The sequence below is a fragment of the Archocentrus centrarchus genome, chromosome 17 (assembly GCF_007364275.1).
Source record: "Archocentrus centrarchus isolate MPI-CPG fArcCen1 chromosome 17, fArcCen1, whole genome shotgun sequence".
Lineage (NCBI taxonomy): Eukaryota > Metazoa > Chordata > Actinopteri > Cichliformes > Cichlidae > Archocentrus > Archocentrus centrarchus.
Window position 1 is genome coordinate 7,430,711 of NC_044362.1, and position 19,092 is coordinate 7,449,802.

The following is a 19,092-nucleotide window of genomic DNA, read 5'->3' on the forward strand; positions in this document are numbered from 1 at the left end:
TAGCACAGTGTGCAGTGTTGTCCTTAAATAATTTGAGATAACAAGACAAGTGGAGGACAAAAGAAGTGGAGGGCCTAAAAAACTATAATACAGCAGATGAACAGTATCTGAAAGTCATATGTTTAAGAAAGGAAAAAAAATAAATGAATAAAAAATTGAACAAAGACCTGAAACAGGACCAGAGAGATTCAGCTGATCCATCTACTGTTCACTGAAGCCTCATCAGAAATGGTCTCAGTGGATTGTCAAGAAGCCGTTCTTCAGGAAGGGAAACAGAAAATTACACAAATACATGAAGCACTCAGAGCACAAACCTCCACCAAGGCAGCTCAGTTCTGTCATGGTTCTGCCAGTGGTGTTGAGGATCCTGTCAAAATTTATGGGATTATGAATCCAGAAAAATACCAACAGAATTTGATCTACCATGCAGTCCCATCTGGAAAGCAACTGATTTTCAATGGTTTCATTTTTCAGCATGACAATGGTTCCATACGCACTCCCAATGTAGTAAAAGCATACCTGGATAGAAAAACAAGCAGTGGAACATAATGAGTCATGGATTGGGCTCCCCAGAGCCTGGACCTCAACATTGATGCATCCATTTCCCATTTTCCTAAGAAGAAATTAGGGGTGGCACAAGACTTTTTCACAGTACTGTGTATGCACATTTAATTTAAACACAGGCAATGCATTATAAAAGTAGCTCACAGCAGTCCACTTCCTTCTGGAAAGTCAATTTTATTTATTCTGATTCATAGAAGCATTTTTAGAAAAAATACTCATTTTCAGGCCCGCAAAATCTGATTAAAACAATCTACCATCTACTTTAAATACTCTTGGAGAGACAGGAGTGCATGGTAACACATTTCTCACTCATCATCACTAGCATACATCAAAAGCATACTTTACAAACGCAGTTATCAAATGATATGTTATCACAAATAAAATCATGATTGTTAACTGGTAGTTACCACAACAGTTAGTGCAGTTATATGCTCATTATATACATCCCATTAGAATAAATACACTACAAAACTCACTTTCAGAAGTCACAGATTGTCAGTTAAATACAGGGAGGGGATGAAAAGACACGTGTCAATATTAAATGATTTTTGCACAAATGCGTAAAACAACTGTTTGTGAGCATACTGGAGAGACACTGATCTACTGTGTTTGTATGAAAAGTAGAGCTTTGTTTATGCCTGAGAATAAAATAGCAAGTGCAAGCAGTCAAAACCAGCATACAGTACATGCATTTTCAGCAACAAATGTTTGCAGGGATTAAAAGAAAAAAGAAAAAAAAGAGGGATCCTGCTGAATCTTTGTCAGCTGAGTCCACACAGTTTTAAAAGCTCGTCTCTCTCCAGTCCTCCGTGTCCCAGTCTTTTCTTCCCAGCAAACGTCTCCTGGTCCACAGGTAATGTCATAACGCATCTCTGTTACCAAGCTGGGGGCTTTCATAACCTAAAGAAGCAAAGGTATTGTGAGTGCCTGACAGTATATACTGCTGGTGGAAAAGAAAAAAAAACACACTAGAGTTACATTAGACTTAACTCTAGAGCCAGACTGGAACACTACTACAAACGAATGCTAATGCTGCTGCTTATCTGCTCAGTGTGGAAATATGTAGGTTGATAATAAGTCAATGTTGTGTTTCTAGCTTGTTTCTGCTGCCCCCAAGTGGCCAAAAACAAAAATAAAATCAAACTGAAAGCTGCACTTCTACTGTAACAGATGGCTACATCCTGCATCATTTTTAGAAGACGATATTTCAAACATCATTTTTTAAGTTCATATGGGTGGAAGAAAAAAAAAAAAATCAGCTGATGCAGCTTTAAGTTTAAAAAACAAAACAAAACCCCAGAGCTAGGATCAGATATTATCCACCGCATGCAAAAAGAATCTCTTGATGTGGACAGGAAACAAAAACGTGACAATGTGCTGCTTAAGTTTTCAATATACCTAAACTCATTCCAACAGGTCACAGAGGACCCCGCACATTCTTTATGACTGCCTTTTTATGCCGCCATTTGTGACATGTGGACCCTTTTATCATTCTCGCAGTGATGATAATTGAGTCCCCTGCAGCAGCTTGCTGATATATGGCTCTGTATTACAGGGGTAATTGGCAGTAGTTTTTGGAATGTCATTAGAGCTGAATTCCACTGCCCCAGGGTTTTCATATTCAGCGTCAATCTGCTCAAAGCAGGAAGTGATGATGAATCAGCTAAACCGTACTGCCAATTAGCACAATAATGGAACATGATATCAAGAAAAGAATCTGCTCCAATTAAAGGAGGAGAGATAAAAGGTCCTTATTTGAAAAATGGAGAAGGTCTCATCGAACAGCACACTAATCCAAGCAGTGTCAGATCCGGCTGCCAGCTGCAATGAGACATAGCTGGAAAACAGCCAAATTACATCTTTGAATTATATTTTATGACCTCTTTCTTTAGCAATCACACTGAGGAAAAGGCATGCATTCAATATGTAGGGTATGACTCATCTCTGCGAAGTATACACACACATTTAGGTTCCTGCAAATGTTAAAAACAAATTATTTAAGATTTTAGAATATGAATGTGGCATTTTATTGTAACTAAAATTATACTGGATGCAAGAGCCTTTTTTTTGTTTGTTTCTTTTTGTTTCTACACACATTTCATGCTATTTGTCATACCGCACATATTTGCAGGAAGAGAGGGGGATACATACACCCGGTCCCAGCAGGGTAGTCCAGAGATCTGTTTCTGCACTGAGGGAAACAGGGTTTTTTCACAAGGAATCTGCGATCTGAAGACCTCTCCAGATCGTAGGGGCCATCCCGTTCCATGCCTGGGGATAAATGGCATGACACACACACACACAAACATACACACACAGTGGGCTATAGGAACTCAAGAGGAGATGCAGGATGAAGCAACAAGTTGGTGCGCAGCCAGCACGCTCTACGGGTTTGGGAGCACATCAAATACGAGACTCACGCTGAGTTTGTTTGATAAAAAATAACAAAGGCGTTGCGCCATTGTTATGAATTATGAACAAAAAGAACCAACAAACAGGAAAAGCGTGCATTCGTATCTATATGTATTACTGCAAGCATACTGCATATTGCGTAATAGCACAAAATGCATGCGCTACAGCAGGGCTGCAGAAATAAACACAGCTCCAGACATACGGTACCTATGTCAAATGAGTTGGACTTCCTGGTGTGATGTGATGTTGCTGGAAATCCATTATGGCCTCCCTCCTCATCTGTGTTTGTTGGTTGTTGTTAATGGGAAGATCACAGTAATCATTTGCATCTTATTATGCCAATCTGCCCTTTCTATCCACATCATTAAAAACACGCTGCCTGCAAGAGATCTGCCTGTTTACTTTGGGCGTTAACAGTTACTGTGACTGGAGGGAAGAAGAAGAATGTCGTGTGTGGAATCTGAAGCTCTAGAGAGTTCATAATGATGGTGTTGAAGTTCCAAATAGATTATTTTATTGTGAGTTATCTAAAAAAAGAAAAGACCATTTAGCCGTCACTGTTCGAAGCTATAAAATGACATCGTTACCGTGACTGAGTACGGCAGGATCTGCTGCTTCTATCCCAGGCTTGGAAGACCCCGGTGGGCTCATCCTCTCGGTGGTCCCCTCACCTTCAATGACGGGCTGATCGGGAGATAAACACCTCTGGTCACTGGTTTGTTCTTCTCCTGGAGTGACAGGAGACGTCTTGGCCTTATCCGGAGAGGTCTTGTCTCTGGAGACATCTAGGCTGGGCTGATAGAGGAGCACAATATTTGGTTATGCAAGTTAAAAAGTGACATCCAGATGTGTTTTCTTTCTCTATTTTCCTATACTATATACAGTGCCCACGGTACAGTATATAGATACCTTATTGGGAATGGGAGGACGCTCTCCCTCTGGCCCTCGCCCTCTCTGCTTCTCCTCGCGCTTTCTTTCACATCGGTCTCCTTCTGCCTCCAGCCTTCCTGCCTCTTCTGGAAAAATAAAAAGCAGCCAACCAACGCATTCTTAAAATGACCCATAAAAGCCTTATTTCAAAGATTAAAAGGGGTCCTATTATTCTTGGATTTCAACAGTAGCCTTGCATGATTCATGGGTCAAAATTATTCTTTAACCGTCTCAATAGTCTCTCAGCCCTTCGTTTCATCCACTACCTCTTTTCACTCTCACTTTAAGCCAACTTTCTTCTGATTGGCTAACCCTTTGCAAAAAGTTAATCTGAACAGCAGGTGGGTGGGGCTGAAGCACTCACTGCCAGCATTCCTGAGATGACTGCGTCCTGTCTTTGACATCACACTGAGCCAAAAGCAGAAAAAAAACCCTCTCTAAATGGAACATTTAGAGGAGTCTGAAGCCTGAGTTTTTGGCTCACAGATTATTTATGCATAAGCTAAACTCATTATCTGAAACTTTGGCCTTGTTTAATATGAGCATCCACCACTATAAACTGTATATATTCAGTATATATGACAGAAGATAAGAAATAGCAGGAATATTGGCAAGCAGCAGCTTTACACATTTCACGACAACCTGGAAATGTGAGCCTTGGCTACGGGGCTAAAAGCATAAATTGTGCAAATTAAAAACAAACCAGCCACCTGGATTGCTGTTCCATCTCTGCGTTAAGAGCTTGCTACAGCTTTTAAAAGACAACAATTTATATGTACTGCTGCCCACAGCTTGCATTAAAGGTTTCAATCAGACGATAAAGATACACATCCCTGCACCCTTTCTCAGTTTTAACGTCAAACTGCTGGCTTTAGCATTGATTTTATGCCGTGACCAGTTCTGTTGTAGTGATCTCTTAATTCCCTTCGAGTCAGACTGCAGTCTAAAATACTCGGAGGTTTTGCTCATTAAGGAGTCTAGACTTGAGACTTAACAATGGCTCTTTCTCCACAAAGGCCTCTACAGCTGAAGAAGCAGTGCTTCAGGACAAAGCCAATCATATCATTGTCTGCTCTCATTAAACTCACTCTGACATACTCGTCTAGACATTCTTTGCTGCCTTTTCTAAGTTTACATGGCATCGTCTAAGTTTTTTCCTCTGAAATTTTTCTTAACAGGACAGTGATCTAAAGCTATGTCCCTGTGAACCAGCTGTACATGTGTTTGTGCCGTACAAATGTGTTACAGTTCACCTTCAGATTACTAGCAATTGAGGGACCACAATATTATAAAAGCATGTTCTTATGCCATGAAGTTATAATGTCAGTTATAAGAACCTTTATGGTATTGTTGTTTCTGGCTCTTAATACTCTAACAGAACTTCAGTTGTTGTTAAAGCTGCAGTACCTAAACTCTCCTGCAGGTGTCTCTGCCTCATGACAGCCAGACTGGGCTTAGTGCTCTGAGGAGGTGGCTCTGGCCTTGGCCCAGAGGGGGCCACGCTTCCACCTCCGCCACTCTGTCCATCATCTTCTATCTCAGTCCGCGAGTCTGTCAGGGGGACAATCCTCTCCTGCCTGCCTGTCTCCATCTGTCTGTCCGTCTGTTGTTTGGCGGACACCACGTGGCCGTTAGTTCGAGTATCTGTTGGGGCATCTGAGATGGTGACTGATCTGTCAGCATCTTGGTCTGTTCCTTTGATGTCACAGTTGCTGCTGCCATCGGAGTCTTCGATTTCTGCCCCGATGCAGCTGTACACCATGCTGACCAGGTCTGTGGACTGGATGAGGACAAAAATCATGGAGACAATTAGAAATGGACTTCTTTTTGCTGTTGATGATTTAATGAACTCTCTACTCTGGTGGTAACAATGGAGAAAGCGAAGCCTTTAATTAAACTGTATTCTACTGAATTTAATTATAACAAAATTAAATTATTGTTCATTTTCCAGTGGATGTCCTCAAATCCCCTTAATGATCACTAAGGATCCACGGACTGTACTTAGAGAGAATTGGAGTAATCTGAACCATCCCTTTGCACAGATCTTAAATAGCCCTTCACACCTTAGAGAAGCTACACAAATAAGACACATAAAAAGGCTGGGCACAGCAGGTGGCCATGCACTGTCACATGCCACATACAACTATAGAAAGAAGTAGCAGGGTGGTTACAACTACTTACTCATGAGCTAAACTGGAAGCAGACTTCTAAAATGGTACTGAAATAGCAATGCATTAGCATTTAATTTAAACTTTTAAATCTTTAATTATTAACCACTTCTTTTATTAAGTCACTGTGTTTGCTAAAGCCCCGAGGAATGCAAATTCATATTACCATGTGCAGCAATCATACTGAAAAGTATAAATTTAACTGTGGTATGATGGTAACTGGTGTTTCAATTGGTGCACTGAACAAATTCAACGTGTACCAAAAAGATGTTTCGGATGTTAGTCACGCTCTGTTAGCTAATCTACAATCAGGGATCCCATCAGATAATCTAGTGCCTTCCTTATGGGGACCACGGACAACATTGTGGTCGATCATTGTGTACACATGCAGGTACATTTTAAAAACCTAATAAATAAATTATTGTTGTTGACATGGAGATTGCAATTCAGCATACAAAGTTCCTCTTTTACTGAAAAAAAAAAGAAAAGTGGGTCAACAGGGTTCAGGCAGCAAGTGTACCACAAACTACTGAACTTAAGGTCCCATGGTTCTGGACATCCACGCGCAGATATCTGTTCAGAGACATTAGTGAATCTTCAAAAGCTCAAACAGCCGACTTTCCACAGAACTGTACCTGTCTTTGGATGAGGCAGGGGGGGCTGGCACTCCTCATCGCATGCATGCTCTGAGTTGGGCGAGGTGAAGGCATGCTCCCATTTGCTCCTGGGCCAGCGCTCTCTGGCCTCCCCGCATCTTTAGGATGCTGAATCATGGAGTAGACGTTCTCTGAGGCGCTGCTGGACAGAAAACCCAGACTTCTCAGTGTTGGTAATCTAACGTTCCCTCCAATTGACTTAAACCATAAAGCATACATTATATTTCTTTGTACATTATAATATATAATAGGACAAATGAATATTTCTTATTCATTTACAGTGACATGCTTATTATGCCATCAGTTTAAAACACTGCAGTTTTCTGAATTGTAACAGCTTACTTCCTACACACCGTGCTGTTGTTAAAAGACAAAAGAAATGAATGTGGAAAGCAAGCCAAGTGAATGCAGCAACAATCTCTTTGATTGCTTAGCAACAATCTGCAGGTGAAGCCTTACAAAATGCAGTGTACTGTATTTAAGAAACTATTTCTATCTGTGACTTCCCTTCGGATGAGTCATCTCTGCTTTTATGCTTCTCTTTCAGACTGCTGTAAATCTTGGCCTTCATGTGTGTGTGAAATTCCTGCACCGCAGCGAGGCTATGAACCAGCAGAGGCAACACCGTTTTTTTTAAAGCACACCCCTGAGCTGAAAAACAAACTGTGGCGCTCGCTGAGAACCCCTTACCTCTGTTTCCTGCAACTGTGTAGTTTAAGTGAACAAACCTACTAAGTGCTATTCTCCCCACTCAGCTGTTAATCTGTGCAAATGATTTTTTTTTAAAAAAAAGTTGTACTTGTACTTTTGCCGATACTTTTTTTTTTTAAACTATGGTGCCATTATGTAACAGCAGCTCAGATGTATCCAGTGCCATAAATTCAAAGCAAAGGAAAACAGCTGGAGATGGGGAAATATTTTCTTCTATTAAAATATTCATGAAGTTATGAAGTGGCGTTAATGCCCAGCACTGGATTAATTTAACTGCCAACTCATTCTTTGGGTCTGTGCACTTAAATGTTACTCTCCTTCCCTGCTTCCACTCAGCCCCTGTGCTGCACACTCACTCTGAGTCCTGATTAGAGATGGTGGAGTTGCGGTTCTTGCGGAAGCCTGAGAAAATGGACAGCACGCTACGTCTTTTCTTCCTCCTCAGAGACTGGGCCTGATGAAGGGATGACAGCTGACTGAAAGCAAAAAGTAGGAAAAAAAAATGAGTAAACTAAAGTATTGGTGAAAACAAGAGGGTAAGCACACAGAGTAAAATTAAAGCTAGATAACAACATTTGTACTGTTTTCTTTTACAGAATACTTTAATTATCAGCATTCTGTAAAAGTCAGGGTGATCCCAGAGTTAAAAGCTGACTACACTGTATGAATGACAATAACAGGGAACATCATTTGTATTCCGAGCTGCCTGAACACATGGTTTAATAGTATAGAGATAGAAGCATAGTTTTTGCTACCTAAGCACACTGCTCCTGAGCATGAAGCATACGCTACTTCTAAAAAACATATTAAACTGTAGTTTTGTGTTGTTGAATGTGTTTAAAAATACCAAGAATAGCTTTTTAGCACTGGCCTCAAACTAGAGGTACTTTAGTTGTTTAGGACATTTGCACAAATAAAGTTCTATAATTTCATATTAACATCTTAAAATGTGTATCCCTTCAGCTGCCTGTATGTCAGAGTTTTCATCAGTGGATGAAAGGGTCATTTCCCTGCACCTTTGGGCCAGGGAACAGGTCCTGACTGTTGTTTGCTTATGTCCATAATGAACAACATGTTTGAACATAAGGATGTCAATAAGTGCACGTGGCACTAGGACACCTTAGGCTGCAGGTCAATGATTGATTTTGTAATAGCATCATCTGATCTGCAGTCATATGTTCTGCACACTGGGGTGAAGAGAGGAGCCGAGCCGTCAACTGATCACCACCCGGTGGTTAGTTGTTGAGGCTGCTGCACGGAGCTGCAGCTGCATGATGGTTGGTGCCTGTCGTGGTAGTAATGCCTGAACCAGATAGTGGACACTGGAGGTAAAGGGAGCCATCAAGCTGAAGGGGGGCCAGAGGGTGTGCTCCAGCTATCGAGGGATCCCACTCCTCGGCCTCCCTTGGAAGGTCTATGCCAGGTGCTGGAAGGGAGAGTTCATCTGTTACTTGAACCTCAGATTCAGGAGGAATAATGCGGTTTTCATCCTGGTTGTGGAACACTGGACCAGCTCTTTGTCCTCTCAAGGATATTTGAGGGTGTGTGCATTTTGTGGACTTGGAGAAGACATCTGACCGTGTCCCCCCCAGGGCATCTTGTGGGGGGTGCTGCAGGAGTATGAGGTGTTTGGCCCGTTGTGACAGGCCATTCAGTCCCTGTATAACTGCAGCAAGAGCTTGGTCTACATTGCCAGCAATAAGTTGGACTTGTTTCCTGTGAGCGTTGGACTCCACCAGGGCTGCCCTTTGTCACTGATGAGCAGAATTTCTAGGCATAGTCAAGTGGCAGAAGGCTTCTGCCTTGGTGGCCTCAGAATGTCATGTCTGCTTTTTACGGATGATGCAGCCCTGTTGGCTTCATTGGGTGGTGGCCACCAGCTTGCAATGGAACAGTTCGCAGCCGCGTGTGAAGCAGCGGGTATGAGAATTAGCACCTCTGAGGCCATGGTCCTCAGCTAGAAAAGAGTGGAGTGCCCAATCTGGGTCAGGGATGAGTTGCTGCCCCAAGTGGAGGTCTTGTTCACAAGTGAGGGAAGAGGGGAGTGGAAGTTTGACAGATGGATTGGGATGCTACACCGCTCCGTCGTGGTGAAGAGAGAGCTGGCATTCCTTTGTAGTTGTTTTGTGCCCACCTGATCAATTTGAATCCAGTAACAACTTTAAACACTGGTTTTGGTGTCTGAAGCTAAATGTTCCACTAGTACGATAGTTGCTATCAGTGCAACTTATTGTCAGTCAGTTCTCTTTTTATCTATAAATAGTGATGTGACCCATTGGCAATGCGGAAACATTAACTATAGTCACTTTAAACTTACCATATTATTAAATACAATATTTTATTGGAATATTAAAATATATTCACACAATTAGAGATTTGACTAATACTTCCCTGATCTAGTATAGATATGTAACTGCATGTTTCAATTTGTACCTCAATTCAATGTGAAGTTTGTGCTGCTGTGATTCTGGAGGAAAAAAAAAACTATACAGAGAAACGAAATAATTTGCTTTCCTGTTGCTGAGTTTCAAGAAATATGAGTAGAAAACCGGACAAAGGACTGTAATAGTACTTTTTTTTTTTTTTTTAAATTAGTGAATAAACAGAACTACAAATGGTGCTTTTCTGTGCAAATGGAACTGCTCTGACCACTCATCTGCCCCAAAGTCCATCATGAGCACGCTGCACATTAACCCTGGGATTACACATTAGAGTACAAAAACAGAGCAGATGTGGACAGTTAGAGTCTTATTTTTAATGCATATTGGTCTATATTACTTGTAAATAACCATACAGCTAAATTCTCATAGAATACATTTCTATTTCAGGGGCTTGAGAGGTTTTTCTTTTTAATTAACCATTTTAATAAACAGTGAATCTGATGCATGTTAAAGTCACCTTCATTTCAGCCCTGGTTGGATGAAAGACAATGCAATGGATATTCAGTACCTTAACAGGAAGTAAATTCTATTCCCTAATCTCATGACTAGATTTACAATCTTGTAAATTGTGAGGAAATGTTCTCTTAATTGGGAACTTATGTAGCAATTTTGAGAAAAGTATCACATAATTCTGATAAAAAGGCCAGTCCCAGAAGACATGAGTGACTGTGAGGACACTACCTTCTTTGCCAACATTTCCGTCCAGGTTTGAGTCTTTTGGGATATAGTTTCAGTCACTGATCCACATGGCACTATTAATATGCCAACGCTGCCCAGAAAAATTGGGAACATGGGAATTTTTCCAGTGAAAAGCATACTGTAATTAACTTAAAGATACATTAACTGATTTTATTCCAACTGTGGGCGAGTAGCATTGGAATTTTAATCACCTTTTAACCTGATATGGTGAAATACTTAGCAAAAGGTTACTGGCTGACACATTTAGCAGATAATGAATATCATTAGAACTGGTCTGGAGTGACAATTGGTAACTCTGGTAATCACTCTCCTTTAAGCACTGCATTCAGTTTCTATCAACAAACTATGTGGTTTCTGAGCTGCTAAATGTTCCACTCTGTCCAGCTTTGTGTTTCTATTCATTAAACCTTATCACAGATTCACTGTGGAGATTTCTTGCAAAGATGTAAACAGCATATAAACATCTGTTTACAGTTGACACCCAGCTAATGTGTTCTTTTTGACTTTGCAGAAATCTTTGCTTCCTGTTTCCTTCCTTATTTTATACTGCTATACTCATAGGTGCTTATATTGAAAATGGCCAAAGTTTTAAATAGTAAAATATGAGCATGCATCCAAATGCTCAGTTTTACAGTTTTGACTTTGGGCTTTGTATGATGTCAGAGAGAGCGGATATCCCTGATACGGCCAGCTCACGCACATCTCCGTCTGACAAATCGTTTGTCACTGAGGTGCAACCAATCAGAAGAAAGCTAGCTTAGAGGGAGGGGGAAGGGAGCTATGACCACATGTTTCAAACAAAGGATGAACTTAGGGCTGCACCAAGACCTAAAATTATAGGAAAAAAAGATTATTTTGAACTGTGAATCATGCAAAGCTATTTTTGTGGAGTCCAAGAATAAGAATATAGCTGTGGAAATGAGCAGAATGGGTCCCCTTTAATCCAGGTTTCCAGCCTTGCATTGCCTGCAGTGTGCTGTACTGCTGTTGGTGCATTACTTACACGTGTAGATGTGACTCAATTACAAGAATGTCTATAATGTCAGTGAGCGTGTACATGCCTTCCACTTTATCCTGCGCACAATAACATAAAACCTGCAGGCAGCTGAGACTGAAGAGGTCACTTGAATCAGTGAAACATTTCTGCCACTGAAAACATTTTGTGCAGATGAAATGAATCAACTCTCTGAGATAGTGTTGTTCTAGTAGCATCAATTTTAGCTAATTATGGGCTGCAGTTCTGCCATTTGTCAATGGATACGGCCCTGTTAGATACTACATTAAAAAAGAAAAAGGTTTTACCAATTTAATAGAGGTAAAGCCCGGTTCCCTCAATGTCGTGTGTTTTGTCTTCGGGGCTCAGTGTATAAAGAGATATCTACCACATACGTTAATGACTGCACAGAAACACTGCTGATTCTGGATCCTACCTGTCAGGTAGAACTCTTTTGCTGTAGAAATCAGGCAGTCCGTCCTCCAGCATATTCACTCCCCCATTCTCTGAACAATGCTGTGCACGCACACACACACACACACACACACGCACAGAAACAGAAGAGCAGTATAACAATGATCAGTCTTGCCATGCTGACAAAGGGGCTGAAAGGCTGACAAAAGTTATTATCATTTCAGATGGCTGGCTGGCAAATCTGGATTCACTGCCAACAGAAGTCTGTTTGTAAAACAACTCTTCATCATGGTGCCCTAACTGAGTTTGTACTGATTTAGGAGGGGAAAAAAAAGCTTTTACAAAGTCTCTAAACAAACAAGCTGCTAAGTTAGCGGCTGCCCTGCAGCCCAGGGGAGATGGCTGTGCACGATTAACATTTGAGTCACAGAGACACACGTGTGACAGCTTCCTATTTTAAAGAGTTTATTTTTGGAAGGTGCCGCTGGCACTGAAAACAAGATGAATAACAAAAGTTTACTTACAGCAGCCAAGAGATTTAAAAACACCTCAAAAAAGCCATGTTGGCTTTACTTCTCTCCTCTGCCTCCTTGTGAGCACTTTTGTGCAATCACATGGACTGAAGTTCACACTGTAGTATGAGGTCAGAATGGGTCAGTTAAGCATATACTGTGGTGCCACAGGCACAATAAAAACTCACTCTCTCTAGGTCCCATAAAAAGAGTCGAGGGAAACAGGTCAGCATACAGTCGCACAGAGAATTTGCTCCTGTGGTAGCAGCTGCCTTTCTGATGACCCTATTAGACCAGAGGGGGACACTGATGCCTGCCCACTGAAGTTCATGACAAGGTCAAACGTCACTGCCACGTCACATCGAATCAACTCACGGATTCTGGAGGAAAGTGTCCTGCTCTGTGTCGCCGCGGTGGGCGTGGCCTAGCGTGGGTCACGTGACGTAAGGGGGAACCATTGGTGGGAAGGGTGGACAGACACTCCCATGATGCCGAGTGGGTAAGGGGGGCAGAGTGAGGTGGAGCGGAAGGTGTAGGAGAGGAACTGGGCTCATCACCTAAACCTGAAACAGAATAGGAATGCATTGTGACAAAACTTGATTTACACAATACCACTGATAAAATCCTCCTGATAGAAGATTGAGTAGAGGTACAGATCACTTAAATACTGACCACCACTATCACTTATTTATATATTGCATGTTGCACACCCTTTTCTGCAGATAACTTTATTGTCTGAAAAATATTTGGTATGAACACCTTCATTCTTCAGCACAGCCTGAAACCCTTTTCGGCAGCTTTCTTTTAAGCAGTCTTCAGGAACAGTTCTTCAGGCTTCATGAAGGACATTAAAGCTCTTCTTTGGATGTTTTGGCCTTTTGTTCTGTTCTCTGTCAAGATGATCCCACACTGCTTCAATAATGTTGAGGTCCGGGCTCTGAGGAGGCCGATCCATGATTGATAGTGTTTGATTGCATGCTTTCCTATCCAGGTATGCTTTTACTGCAATGGCAGTGCGTTTGGGATCGCTGTCATACCGAAAAATAAAGCTGTTGCCAAACAGACGTTTGGTATTGCACGGTGGATCAAAACCTAACAGTAATTTTCTATGTTGATAATTCCATCAATTTTGACAGCTCTCCAACACCACTGGCTGAAATGCAGCTCCAAACCATGACAGAGCCTCCACCTACAGAGGACTGTAGACACTCACTAGTGTATGTCTCTCCTGACCTCCTCCAGACATATTGACAATGATTTAAACCATAAATTGGAAATATGGACTCCATGACCTGTTGCTATTGATTTTCAGCCAACTTCTTGTATAATTTGGCATACCTCAGGTTTTCCTCCCTATTCCCCTTCCTTAAGAATGATTTCTTCTTGACAGCCACCCTTCCACTGAGACCATTCCTAATGAGGCTTCGACGAACAGCAGATGGATCAACTGAAGGGCCAGATGCATCTCTCAGGTCTTTGCTGGATTTTTTTTTTTCCTAATTCTTGAGGATCTGTCTTTCAGATACTGTTTTTTAAGCCTACCACTTATTTTGTCTGCCTCAAATTTTTTAAGGGCACACTGCACAGCAAGCTGAAATATGCCAAGTTTGGGGTTAATAGCTCTTTGGGAACCTCGTTGGTGCATAAATATTATTTTATGCCTGCCAATCAATATCAATAAGGAAATGGAAACTTAGTAACAAAGTGCCTAAGATACCATTTAAAATTGGTTCTTTGCCAAGTTGTCTGTTCTGTGTAGACACATCATCCCTTGGGTTAGGAGCCTTTTTTATGCTTGAATGATTCATAGCTCAGTATTAAGTGGCTTAACAAACAAAATATTCCTCTGAAAATGGTCGTGTGAAAGGACTAGAGTGAAAATGAGTCAAAAAGCCTCCAATGTCCAAAGAAATACTTTGAAAGACCTTCAGAAAGCCTGGAGAACTATTGCTCAAGACCACTTTAAAAATGCCAAGGAAGTCCAGCTCCCAAGAAGCAAAATATTAAGTCCATACGTTTGCACAGTACTGTATATCGTGGTGTATCGACACTTGATGGCAATTCGACAAAACACTCACTCAGTCTGGTGGAGACAGGACGAATTCTTCTAGTTCTGGCGCTCCGCTTCTTAATGGCCATGGTGTCCTTTTGTAAGAGAAGATCATTGTACATGTTTTACAACGTACAAATGTTTTTAAACACCTTTGGTCCACTTAGAACACAATAACAGACCACAAAAAAGTTAGATGGACAATTATATTCCATCCTCAGATATTAATCATCAAAATAAAGTATAAAAAGGCAAAATACGTGTACAATATTTCACAGAAAATCCATGTTTTTTCTGAAAAAATAAACTGGAGTAAAGTTCTGTGAGTTTTGACACATGCAAAAGCAATGAACAGATGGAGAAATTGATTTACTCTTTATTACAGCAGAAGAAAAACAGAAAATGCGTAGATGAGGCAGCACGTATTTAGCAGTTGGAAGATACAGGAAGTGTCTTGATTTTGAGGATGATCACAATAAATACACAAGTGTTAAAAGAGAGAAGATGGTTGATCTTAACTTGAAAATGTTTCATTTTTGTTCAGCACAGTTTTTTCCATACCCAACTTTGAGCATCAATATCATGAAATATATCAGAGTTTCAACAGTAAAACTGCACCAGTTAACAGAGAATCAAGCACTGCTACCCTGGAGGTTTGATCTGTTTTCTGATATTTACTAGAGAAAACTTTAAAATGTGCATTTTGAGTAAACTTTCAAATCTCATATCACCATGCAAAGAATGTGTCTGGTCAGAACATGTTATCACTTATACTATATTGCCAAAGATATTTGCTCATCTGCCTTCACACGCATATGAATTTGAGTGACATCCCATTCTTAATCCATAGGGTTTAATATTATATCAGCCCATCCTTTGCAGCTATAACAGCTTCAGCTCTTCTGGGAAGGCTTTTCACAAGGTTTAGGAGTGTTTATGGGAATTTTTGAACATTCTTCCAGAAGTGCATTTGTGAGGTCAGACACTGATGTTGGATAAGAAGGCCTGGCTCACAGTCTCTGCTCTAATTCATCCCAAAGGTGTTCTATCAGGTTGAGGTCAGGACTCTGTGCAGGACAGTCAAGTTCTTCTACACTGCAATGTTATTTTTCAGCATCACAATTCATGTTTTTATGGTATGTTGGAACAGGAAGGGGACATCTCAAACTGTTCCCACAAAGTAGGGAACATGAAGTTGTCCTAAATGTCTTGGTATGCTGAAGCATTAAGAGTTCCTTTCACTGGAACTAAGGGGCCGAGTCCAACTCCTGAAAAACAACCCCACACCATAATCCCCCCTCCACCAAACTTTACACTTGGTACAATGCAGTCCGTGCTCCTGGGAACCACCAAACCCAGATTCATCCATCAGATTACCAGACAGAGAAGTGTGATTCATCACTCCAGAGAACATGTCTCCACTGCTGTTCAGCCATGGAAACCCATTCCATGAAGCTCTCTACGTACGGTTCTTGAGCTAATCTGAAGGTCACATGAAGTTTGGAGGTCTGTAGCTACTGACTGCAGAAAGTTGGTGACCTCTACACATTATGGCCCTCAGCATCTGCTGACCTGCTCTGTGGTTTTACGTTTCCTACCACTTCATAGCTAAGTTGCTGTCATTCCCAACCACTTCCACTTTGTTAAAATACCACTAACAGTTGACTGTTGAAATTTTATGACTGGACTTGTTGCATGAGCTCCTGAGAGCGACCCATTCTTTCACAAATGTTTGTAGAAGCAGTCTGCATGCCTAGGTGCTTGGTTTATAGACCTGTGGCCATGGACGTAATTGGAACACTTGAATTCATTTGGATGGGTGAGTGAATACTTTTGGCAACACAGTTTATGAAAGATCTCCTTTATACTTGCATTTTGTTACCAGACACATTTATTTTTTAGCTTTGATTTTTCGCATTGTTTGCTTTGGCCCTGTTAAACCATCAAATCAAATATAATTTGTTATTTTTCCTTTGTCATTTTTCTCTGAAAACTGGATTTCTTTGCACTATTCATTTGGTGCAATCAGTTAAGTGGTACATTTGTGCACATGAAGTCAGGATGTGTCTCAAACACTTACTATTCCCAGGTTGACACCAAAGTCCTCATCAGGGAAGTCCAGAGACTCCACTATTCTGGACTGTCTGACGGTGCGTCTGCCCGTCCCAACATCATCCCAACGCTTCGCCTGAGACACCTGCCGCAACTGATGCAACACACACACATCAAAAACACGCATCATCGCATAGACACAAATGGTCACATTGACACAGTGATGACATCTGCAAAGATATCCTTAAACGCTATCTCAGAGGAGAGGCATGTCTGCCCTTGTACCTGAGCAGCTCACAAAGAAAAAAAGTACTTTGCCATCGCTGTTTGTGAAGCACCTGAAGAATATGAATTAAATACAATATCTTGATTATCAAAGCAGAGTAAGGCATGATAGAGGACAAACAGGGACTGCAGCAAAACAGAGAAAAGAGAATGAGATGTAACACCAGATGTAGTGAATGGAATGCAAAACAGAGCAGGGGAGGCAGTGTTATTGCTAAGAATCTATCTTTTCCACTGACTTCATTTTAAACAATTTAATTTTATGGAGAGGAGAACCTGCAGGGTCTCATTATGTCCTTAACTAGCTTAAATAAAGTTGTTATCTGGCCTCTGAGCTCAATATTCGCTTTTAAAATAAAAAGGTATATACCTATAAATCTTCATCCTATATGCTAATGACGTGTGAACCAGAGTGTCTACTTCAGATAACTGCATGCATTAGTATGCTACTAGTCACCTAGAATAAAGAAGAATTGATCCAAATGCCACTTCTCCAGTTCAGAGTTTTTATTGGCATGTCTGTACTAAACGTTTTCATTTAGAGTGTTGACTTTGCTGGCATTTGAGTATAATCTTGAGGATTTCTGACTATACGGTGCTTTTACTAAACACTGATGCAGCCGGAGGCAGCATTATTATTTAATCAACTGTGTGCGATTTGCAATAAACAGACCAGAGTTATAGGAACACTGGAAGACAAATAGTCTTAAAAAAATAATTCTTGAAATCATCATATGGAGCACAGACACTTAATGTCCACAGCATGGAAGGAATTTATTAAAACAGCAGTAGGTTACCCAGATTATTACTTATATACAAAAGTGCTCTTCTGCATAACATGGTTGCAACAAGTTATTTGAGTTGCTGTTGCCTTCCTATCAGCTGGAGGCAGTCTGGCCATTCTCCTCTGACATCAACAAGGCATTTACAAGGATATTTACTCTTCTTCAGTCCATCCTCTGTAAACCATACAGATGGTAACGTGGGAAAATCCCAGCAGTTGAGCAGTTTCTGAACTGAGACCAACCTGTAGGCACCAACAAATATACCACGTTCAAAGTCACCAGACTAATTGTGAGCTTTAAAAGTAGGGGTGTATGTTTTTGTTTTTTAACTTTGAAAAGAGCCAAGCTGGCAGTTTCACCCGCTTTCAATTTTTATGCTAATATTACGAGATAACCATCTCCTGGCTTCAGCTACATATTTAATGGACAGCAATTCTCAACATATTGAACAAATTTCTTTATAAATAGAATTTCAAATAACACAGATTTAAAGTGGAATCTGCAATGTTTCATGCAAGTGTGGAACAAAAGAAACCAAGGTGAGCCTTTTCCTGTTATTTGCACCGTTCTCCAACAGTTTAGACAAATGTGGCTCGTGTTTGGTTATTTTGATGAACTTAATGTACACAAGTGATTTACATGAAATCAAAGAATAATGATTGATAACATTTCATTATTTATATTTTCAGACAAAACAGATTCCAGCTTTAAACTTGAGGAACATTTTTTTCTACATTCTATAAGAAGGCATGCAGGAACGAGATATTACCAGTACCAGGGTTTTATGGGTGGTGTAGAGCTCTTGTAGAATCTGATCCACAATGGAGTTGGTCAGATATGAGACCACAGACAGCTTCACTTCTCTGGGATAAAGAGGGAATAACAGATTAATCAGTACCTTGGCTCAAGTTGTTTGCCTAACTGGAACTTTTTAGCCCTCTCTCTTCCTTACTCCAAGACTCTGTTGATGTCCTCAGCCGCTCTCTCCATCAGGGCGTTGCGGATGGCGGAGCGAGGGATAGAAACTTGTTCAGAGATGGATGACAGAGGTGGACTCAGTCTCTCAGCTGCTGAGCAGGACATGGGGCACAACTCACGGCAAAGAGACACCATGGAGTCCACAACCACCTGGAGAAAAAGTGTCCCAAGACATGCATCACTACACATGTAGCCTACAGTTGATGGATTCTCAATATATAGAAATTTATGTGTCCAAAACATTTACTAAAAATTCATATAATCTTCTTGTCCCTTCTCCCAGAGGTTCTGCTTTATTGGTTTATCAGACATTTGGGCAAAAAACGCACCTGAAATACCTCAACTTACATTTTTGGCATTTTTAAAAATTGATCTCAACCAATGCAAATCAGAAATACAGCCTCTAGCACAATAACAAAATTAGGCAGCATAAACAGGGAT

General features: G+C 40.9%; 1 protein-coding gene across 4 annotated transcripts in view; it reads right to left on the bottom strand.

The window, feature by feature from the left end:
- Positions 1 to 731: 731 nt before the first annotated feature.
- The window catches only part of carmil3 (capping protein regulator and myosin 1 linker 3), a 103,677-nt gene continuing 85,316 nt past the window's right edge, over positions 732 to 19,092 (bottom strand). The window contains exons 27-39 of one of the 4 annotated variants that reach the window (XM_030752388.1): positions 18,626 to 18,801; positions 18,449 to 18,536; positions 16,632 to 16,757; positions 14,580 to 14,646; positions 12,877 to 13,064; positions 12,012 to 12,091; positions 7,798 to 7,917; positions 6,710 to 6,872; positions 5,314 to 5,686; positions 3,886 to 3,992; positions 3,564 to 3,771; positions 2,716 to 2,835; positions 732 to 1,464 (exon numbers count right to left, since the gene is read on the bottom strand). In XM_030752388.1, the coding sequence (XP_030608248.1) occupies positions 1,424 to 1,464; positions 2,716 to 2,835; positions 3,564 to 3,771; positions 3,886 to 3,992; positions 5,314 to 5,686; positions 6,710 to 6,872; positions 7,798 to 7,917; positions 12,012 to 12,091; positions 12,877 to 13,064; positions 14,580 to 14,646; positions 16,632 to 16,757; positions 18,449 to 18,536; positions 18,626 to 18,801 (1,857 nt within the window). In that variant the 3' untranslated portion in view covers positions 732 to 1,423. Of the gene's footprint in view, positions 1,465 to 2,715; positions 2,836 to 2,879; positions 3,256 to 3,563; positions 3,772 to 3,885; positions 3,993 to 5,313; positions 5,687 to 6,709; positions 6,873 to 7,797; positions 7,918 to 12,011; positions 12,092 to 12,876; positions 13,065 to 14,579; positions 14,647 to 16,631; positions 16,758 to 18,448; positions 18,537 to 18,625; positions 18,802 to 19,092 lie in introns of those variants that run through there. The other 3 variants (XM_030752389.1, XM_030752387.1, XM_030752386.1) reach the window with 3 other exon arrangements.